General features: G+C 39.9%; 1 protein-coding gene across 2 annotated transcripts in view; it reads right to left on the bottom strand.

Annotated features, from left to right (window-relative positions):
- Window positions 1–1,089: 1,089 nt before the first annotated feature.
- LOC131777013 (uncharacterized) overlaps window positions 1,090–8,913 on the bottom strand; it is a 31,248-nt gene continuing 23,424 nt past the window's right edge. For both annotated transcript variants that reach the window (XM_066164460.1, XM_066164459.1), the window contains 7 exons: window positions 8,539–8,631; window positions 7,304–7,408; window positions 6,438–7,121; window positions 5,813–5,998; window positions 5,055–5,150; window positions 4,279–4,350; window positions 1,090–1,739 (listed from right to left, as the gene is read on the bottom strand). In XM_066164460.1, the coding sequence (XP_066020557.1) occupies window positions 1,444–1,739; window positions 4,279–4,350; window positions 5,055–5,150; window positions 5,813–5,998; window positions 6,438–7,121; window positions 7,304–7,408; window positions 8,539–8,631 (1,532 nt within the window). In that variant the 3' untranslated portion in view covers window positions 1,090–1,443. The remainder of the gene's footprint in view (window positions 1,740–4,278; window positions 4,351–5,054; window positions 5,151–5,812; window positions 5,999–6,437; window positions 7,122–7,303; window positions 7,409–8,538; window positions 8,632–8,913) is intronic.

Here is an 8,913-nt window from a genome sequence, read left to right as displayed (position 1 = left end):
TGACCGGTTTTTGAAGCCAGTCGGACAGGCTGCATTCTACTCTTAAGAAATGACGGTGCTCGTCATGAAGGAAAAGGGATTTAGAAAGTTTGAGCGCTGAGAAAGTACGACTGCATTTGATATAACGTGAGTAGGGCAGATATCACCTGAAAACGGTTGTCAAGTCTCATAATTCTTAAAAGAGGAGAAAAAATAAATTTGTAAAAATTTCCAAAAGACCGAGAGTGTTTCAAATTAACGAATGTCGAGACCGCCTTAATTTAATTAGATGTAACCTTACATAGGAATCCTCTCCTTGCCGAGAGGGAAGGAAGTTATGGCTGTGGCAATAAAAGCATAGAAAGACCTGACTGAAAAATTATATAATATTGTTAAATAACTCAATCACGAAGAAGGTATTGTCTTCAAATAGAAAGAAACACCTTACTAGTGTTGAAGGGGTGGCTTGGGGTGGGTAGGGGAGGGGGGGGGAAGGGGATGGAGGAAGAAACAAGCGGGAGTTGTTACTATTCCCCCGTTTCTTTTTGTATCTCTTATAATGTTTGGTTTTGTTTATTTGCTTTTTGTTTTCATAACGTATCGCTTCTCGTGTGGCACTATTTTATTTTCAGCCGGAATTTATTTTTTTTCAGAGCTTATCCTATTCAAGTCAGTCATTCTTAGGTTAAGTAAGCAAGCGGTCCTTATTTATCGCTTGGGGGGTCCCCTTGGTTTGGATTCACTCTGTAGCAGATAAGCATAGGCTAAAAAGAAACTCATCCTTTATAATGGTCGCCTCAATTTTTTTACGGCGAAGAAGTCCTGGAAAGGCAGAGAACTCCTTAATGTAAACACGCAGTGTCCACTCAGCATGGATTTGTGTTGTTTTATATTAAAGAGCTATAATTATTAATATTGTTTTGATTACATTATTAGGGGGAGGTAATGAAGTAAAATCGCATTTATAGTACGAGCAATCTCATTAGAATTATCATCAATGTTAATTGAGGGCAGCGATTTTCTAGGCGAGTTATAATTCGTAAAATAAACTTCTTGAAATAATTACGGACTCTAAACGTACTTCGTAGAAAGAAGTTTTCGAAACTGTAAACGAGTTGATAACTTTTATTGTAAGTTTAATGTGTCCTCATGAGGCCTATATATTTGTGAACAATCTCCATCATTTACCCTAGACAGAAGTGTAAAATAGGAATAATCGATACAGTTTACACGACTTATAATGCAACGACAGTAAAAACAACGTTTAACCAAGAAAACTAAACACGAGATTCCATGTCATGATCCATTTGGCATAAATCCTTAAAAATAAAAGGGGAAAACTGGTAATGCCATTACTTTTGAAAGAGTAACTCATTATTAAAGCTAATGGAATATTTTCGGACAACTGTCAATCCTTTTGTCCTTATAGCAAAAAATATTTTCGCATTAATAACGAAAAGTCATTTAATCCTGTAATGGATAGCAAATGTCTTCCGCCAGATCCTTACGGCCTACAAAGGGATGACAAAGGGCGTCATGTAAGACAAGGTAGGTTGCATTTGTAGGTTGCATTTTACCCTCTCTTCTTTTCCAATCAAGCAACATTTGGTATGGCTTTTCGGTGTATCCTTCATGACTATTTTGAAATATGTCCAGGTCTGCTTCCTTAAATTTTAAACGTCTTCCAAGTGGCCTCCAGTCCTTAGCGATGCTTTTCGAAATTGTCTCTAATTCTTCGTCACTGGGTGTGCCATTCTTGACTGAATATTGAAAAAGTGCAGTTAGTGTTTATAGGATGTTTTTAATAAAGTAATTCCTGTTCTAATTAATAGAAGGATGATTGGTCAGCGTCAATCTTCCTCGCAGAGAAGAATTCCTCGAACTCTTGAGAGGAATGCAATGCATCACTTTGGACTAATTTTTTCAAAACTGTTATGATTCTCTTCAATTGATAATCTTTGGCTAGACATTTCAGCTTTTTGATTTGGCCAAATATACCAAACATTCTCTTTTCCCAACCTGTTAATGTTTTTCTCGAGAAAGACAAAAAAAACAAAAAAAACAAAAAAAACAAAGCAGTTGTGACGTTTGGGGTAGTTTTCCTCTAAGTTTTATGGCAAACATAGCGGCACATTGTTAGCCTATCTCTTGGAATTTCAACCCTCACCCCCCCCCCCCCCCCCCTTCCCCTTCTCTGAATTAATATTTGAGTGTAGAAATGGCGAAGAATGATGAAGCAAAATAGAGCACACATTTGCTCCAGGTTGACAATAACCACCGTGATTGCAGCATTCCCACGTGCGTGAATTACTTGTAACTTATGGGAAATACACGCATGTTACACCGAAAAACCCACATGTAGCAGAAGAGGCCGATTACTCGCGATTTCTCGTAGTTTTTAATTTCCCTTTTGTTTTTCAGTACACGGATATGCTTACGAATGCGATAGAAATTAATTGGAAAAGCATTCCTTGAAATAGGAAGTCGTCATGTGTTTTGAGCAAAAAAGATCGTTAAGCGATCAAAACAACACCGGCTGATAATGGTCACGTGCTCGGAAACGGCTTGTAGAAACCTATCATATTTCATTCTTACCATCAAGGGTGCGTTCCTTTGGGAGGATCCGGATAAAGATTTGAGATCCAAGATTCCACAGATCACGGTGCATAAAAGAAACGGAGTTTTAGACGAACTCTCAGAGAATTCCAAAAAGTGTTCTTTTTAAGATTTGTGTAAGCACGTGGGTACTTGAGCTCTTCCCTGAATGACTCGTCTAATTGCACGGGCTTTTAGCGCCCACAATTGTTCTAATTAGCACTATTCATTAGAAGCACATTTTTTCATGGTAAACTCAAATGATGGAATTAAGACAGAAGCATGTATTGCTTACGATATGGATACTTGGGAACCCTAAATGCCTGCAGTCAGTGGCCGATTGATTTAACATTACAAAATCGATTTTATTTCGTGTCTATCGCAGAATTTGTGGAGTGATTGCCAACAATCTTTCCGGTCAATATATGAAGTACCCACTTGTTTCAAATTGAGCACCGCTGGGCAAAATTATTAATTTAGGATCCTTCGCTCAAAGGAATGTGATGGATGAATGATCCAATGATCCGTCTTCAGATCACGCAGATCAGTGATCCGATGAATCCTTGTCCAGAGTGGATTTGATAGATCACTGATCTGAAAATGGATTTGCTCGTTAGGGAACGCCACAGATCAGAAATCCTGATCCGGATTCTTCAAAGGAACGCACCCCAAAACAGTCACGTTTGCATAGAAAAAAAACAAAACAAAACGAAACGACCATAACGAAAAGACCGAAATTCAACGGCTTGCTTTGTAACTCACAAACTCTTCGTAATTCTTGCTGCTCCTCGTTACGTTTAGCGCATGGACGATTCGTAGACCCTTCAAATTTGGTATTTATATGTTGATCATAGCACTAATCTGAAACATTCGAAATCCATTTCAATTTGGGAAATGTCGAAACAGCTGTGTAAAGACAATAAACATCGCAACGATCGATGCAATCACGATGGCGCCAGGACTTCGGACTTCTTCGGAAGGATAAATCTCGAGTTTGAAGACGACAATTACGAAGAGTCCACGCCAATTTGCATATCTCAAAGTGCCCACAACAACTCGTTTCTACGCTACCGCTTATCCACGAGTTAAAAATGAAACAAAAGTGAAAAATCACGTTTGATTAAAAAGACTAAATATGAGATTCCAGCTCATCATTTAACTAGCTTTAAGCTTTCAAAATAAGTAAATGGATCATGCTTGGACAATGTTAATTTAATTTGTTAATCCTTCATGTCCTTATTTCACAAACTTATTCGCTACAGTAGCTAAAAGTCACTTAATTCTCTCTTTCAAAGCAAAGTTTTTCCCGCTAGATCCTAACGGGTTATCCAGGATGACACAGGGTTTCATATAAGACAAAGAAACCTCTTTCCCTATCCAGTGAAGCAATATTTATATGCCTTCTAAGTACACTCGTCTATTCTGACCTCTTCATTTGCGAAGGGCCCGAAAACCATCTTGAATAAGGAGGTCATGAACTACGTTTCCTAGCTAGCAGTCTCTCGTCTGAAGTACCATAATAAGGGTTTTTTTCTTCAAATGCGATACTATTGTTATGGAATGAATCAATGGGAAATGAATTAAACGGAATAAAGTAAGCCTTTCGTACCGAGGCATTTTTGCAAAATAAAGTTCAACCTAGGAGTGTCCATTTTCTCTTAAATTTAACGTCAACAGAGTAAACAGGGTACTAAGATGAAATACCTTTATCACCGGGTCGTATGGATCGCCTTTGATTTGAAGGTCCGGGCTGTGCAACCTCTGTGTAAGATTCTCCTAAAAGACGTGAGTGAATTAGAGTTACTCTCTGCCCACCTCCACTGTTCTTTCCCTCCCTCCTTTCTTTCCTTCATCTCCTTTGTCCTTCCTTCCTTCCTTCCGTCGAATTGTTTCTCCTTGCCTCCCTTCTGTCCTCTAATCGCCCTTTCCCGTTTTCCTCCCTCCGTTCCTCTGCCCTCTCAGCCTTCTCTCCGTAGTTCCTCCCTCCCCAACCCCCCAGCCCCCCTTGTCCTCTCCTCTTCCATTTAACAGTACCTTCACTCCCTTCAACTTTTCCTTTTCTTTATCTTTCCCTCTTTACTCTCTGCTTTCTTTTTCCTTTCTTCTCTCGTTCTCTTCCTCTCTCCCTTCCTCCTTCTCTCTCCCTTCCTCCTTCTCTCTCCCCCTTTCTCTCCCTCCCCCCTTTTTCTCTCTTCCTCTCCCCATCCATCCCATACCTCCCTCTCCTCCCTTCAATTTCTCCTTTCCTCTCTCTATTCGTTGTTCTCTTTCTTCCTCCCTCCCTTCTCGCTACCCGGAATCACTTGCATTTCATACTCTGGTTAAAGACATGTTCTTTTTAGCCATGCAACTCGCTAATATGGGCTACGAACTCAAAATATTTCGACAAATGTTGAAATTAATTTGTTCCTTGCTACTTAACAAAACTCTTAAGCAGGCATTTTCTTACAACAGCGTACTTAAAAATTGAACATTATTACCTGCTGTCGCTTTGTTTCTTTTAGGGTCTGAACCGGAAGGAGAAGATGACGACCGTCGTCTCTTTCGAAGAGAACCATCTTCAACATCCGAATTGTCTGGATAAAATGACAAGAAATCGTACATACAGTTAAGCATATTGCATTTCGTATTTCACTGGATAATTAAGAGGCTCAAAAAGACCACTTTCAGTTATCCTCTCAACCAGAATAGATCAAAGGAGCACCAAAGTATGGGTTCATTGTTGGTGAAGAGTTAAACGGCATCTTTTATGCATAAAAACTGACCAAAACCGTCTTTGTTCAAATAGGTTGGCTCATGCACAGGCGGCCGGAGCGTATTGTGTGGATTTCGGGGTTTAAAGGTGATTAACGGGAATACCTGATAAATCAAATAAAAATTAAGAGTCACCCTATCGTAAAGTTTTCATGGTCAGGGAAGGAAGGGGGGAAGGGGGAGGAACAGCGTGGGTGATGGAGATAGATAAGAAGCGCAAAGTGTACTTATTCATACCTCACTGGCTCCTCCCAGACTGAAAACGAACAAAGATACACACATGTATAGACAACAGATGCCTCATGCATATTCCAACAACAGCTGATAAAAGATAAACCAATCGCGACAGAGAATCACGTCTTGTAGGTCGTGGGTAAACAGTCGACCACATCACTAACTGAAGACTAGTAGCATGCAACATGAGAAATAAACAATAGTAATTCACATAAAGTAACATAAAGTATCAAATATCAGAGTTACTTACCTCCATAGTGACACCAATTCTTGAACGCAATACTGTCATTTAGCATATGCGCAACAAGTGAAGCTGCCATCACACTTGCGAATGGCCTCCAAGAATCATTTCCAGATTTATTATCATCGCCGAAGTCTGAAACTCCTTTGATAACTAACCATTCAATTCCATGGTTATGAGCGGCAGCGTAAAGACCTAGAGAGGAGTTGAAATTCTGTAAAAACACGATAAAACGCAGTGGTTTTGGAAAAACATTGGTGGAACTAATTATAAACTTTGACGATTCATTGCAATGCCTGTGCTCAGTGCTGTGCACAAACCTCCAAGGATTAAGGGGGACTATTTTTTACGTTTCCTCCATATATATGCATACAGCGTCTAACCTTCAGCATATATCGTAAAGTTATGTTTCACGTGTCATGTCATTCATTCCAGCATGCAAAGTCCAAGAAGACAAAGGGCACGCCTTGCTTCCTTATCAACAACAACCAAAATATAAAGAACGGCTAATGACACGCAGCTCAAAGAAAAATTTTAGATAAATTATAACAACTTAAATAGGTTACTTTTTTCTGCAATAGCGTCTATGGGATCTAGGGCTCTAAATAAGGTTATGGAGTACTTTAAACAATACCTTCGCCCTCCATCTCGATGGCAGTTCCCTGGAGAAATTGGTTCTTTAATTCCCTTCTAAGTTCTGATTTAGCAAGCACAGTAGGGCCACTGAGTAGCACGCCATCATTGCGTACTGTCACTTTTAGGTCTTCTGGGTTTTTTAGAGGTGCTACCCAACCTGCCCCGACAACCGGGATGCGTTTAGCCATTTTCGTATTTGGAGGAACAACATAGCCGCGGTGTTCGATCTTGTTCTTCCTCGCCTTGGTTAAAGCGTAGGTTATCAACTTGGCAGATACAATGACATCACCAAGCTTAGCTTTCTTCTCGTCCAAGCTAGCACAGTAACCCACACAGATGACCGCTTTGGGTCTTAGGATTGGAACTGCATCTTGGACTACAACTATGGAGCCTCCAGGGCCGGCGGCGCCCATGGCGCACTTAATCACGGCAATTTTGGATTTTGAGCTATTAAACCCAAAATACACAGGGCCGAGCTTATCGTCATCACCCATCTTAATGTCGTCGAGAAAGGAGAGGCAGCTTAGGTGTTCACATTCCTTTGCTGTTAACAGCAGAAAATCAACTGGCAAGAATTTTTCTTCGATATCTTTCCAAGGCGTTGTCTTTGGGGGGAGATCCTTCATTTCAAGCACTTTCAATGTCTCTCTAAGTTCCGGAGGTTCTCTCGTGCTCAGGTTTCCTTTTCGAACAAAAATACACATATATAGACAACAGATGCTCGCTCAATGCATATTCGACTAACAGCGAGGGATTGGGAAGTAGAAAGAATAACATATAAGCAGGAAAGCAGACAAACAGAAAGTCGTATAGGAAGATAGACAAATAACAGACACTGAAAATTCTAGATCGGCAAAAGTTTACCTCTGTTGTCCATGGTAATGATATCTTCTGGTTGCTCTATACCCGAGCTCCCTGCTAATGTCATCCCAACAACTGCAGGTTCCTTTGCACCTAGGTCACTTGCTTCTAAACAAAATAGTTCGGGAATTTAGAAAGCGAAAACTCAAGCTTTCTTCTTTCCGACAAGACAATATTCTAATTTACGTAGACTGGCCCTTTGTTGATGATTGCAACTATCGGGATTTTCAGTTCACAAGGAAGTGTCTAGGGCTTTGATTTAAGTATTTTAAAAAGTCGAATGTATTACCATATTTTGAAAATTGATTAAATGCATAAGATTACTGACTTTTTATACAGAACTTAGATCGAAACAAAATGACAATATCAGTTACTTTGCCCATATACCATCCCATGCCAGTGGTTCTCGACAACTTTGATAATTTCACGTCTACCGTGCACAGCCTTTGTGGGAGTTTTTAAAGAGAATGAGGAGAGGGGATTCAAGAAACAAACATTTAAGATAGCCTTTTTCATTCTGAGATTCGCTGCTTGTTGTCTTGGCTAGGCTTATATAGGCAATTTTACATAATAGATAGTCTGAAACAAGGCAAACCAAGGTAACCATTAAATGAATTAAGGGAGTAAGTTTCTTGAGAAACTGTGGAACTCTAGAACTCTAGAACAAAAAACAATATCTTTTAATCGTAACTCTTAATGCTCACAGTATCAACGTCAACTTCAGAAACTCTTTAAGGTGGCCAATTTACAATATAAATTCAGTTAATAAACCAAAATATCTTGTAAGATGATCAAATCACATATGAGGTTGCTACTTCTCTCCCTTTGATTTCTCTCTCCTTCTTCTATCCTCCTCCCCTCCTTCTTATTTTCCTCCTTCCTTCCATCCATCCCTTTGTCCTTCTCTCCCATCTTCCCCCACCCTCCCTACCTTCCTCCCTCTCTCTCTCTCTCCCTCCCTCCACCCATCCCATACCTTCCTCTCCTCTCTTCAATTTCTCCTTTCCTCTCTCTCTTCGTCCTTCTCTTTCTCCCTCCCTCCCTTCTCGCTACCCAGCATCACTTGTATTTTATACTCTGGTTAAAGACATGTGCTTTTTAGCCATGATATTCGGTAACATGGGCTACCAACACAAAATATTCGACACATTTTGAAATTAATTTTCTCCCTGCTACTTGACAAAACTCTTAAGCCAGCATTTTCTTACAACATTGTACTTTAAATTAAACATTACTACCTGCTGTCGCTTTGTTTCTTTTAGGGTCTGAACCGGAAGAAGATGGCGGCCGTCGTCTCTTTGGAGGAGAACCATCTTCGACATCCGAATTGTCTGTATAAAATGACAAGAAATTGTACCTACAGTTAAACATATTGCATTTCGTATATTTCACTGGATAATTAAGAGGCTCAAAAAGACCACTTTCAGTTATCCTCTTAACTAGAATAGATCAAAAGAACACCAAAGAACGGGTTCATTGTCGGAGAAGAGTTAAATGGCATCTTTTATGCTTAAAAAAAGGGACCAAAACCGTCTTTGTACCAATAGGTTGGCTCCCGCACAGGCGGCCTAAGCGTACTGGGTATGATTGCAGGTTCATTTGCATTGACGTCA

Source organism: Pocillopora verrucosa, chromosome 3 (genome assembly GCF_036669915.1).
Source record: "Pocillopora verrucosa isolate sample1 chromosome 3, ASM3666991v2, whole genome shotgun sequence".
In the NCBI taxonomy this organism is placed as follows: Eukaryota; Metazoa; Cnidaria; class Anthozoa; order Scleractinia; family Pocilloporidae; genus Pocillopora; species Pocillopora verrucosa.
Note: the sequence above shows the minus strand (reverse complement) of the source record. Positions and strands in the feature narration are given on the sequence as shown.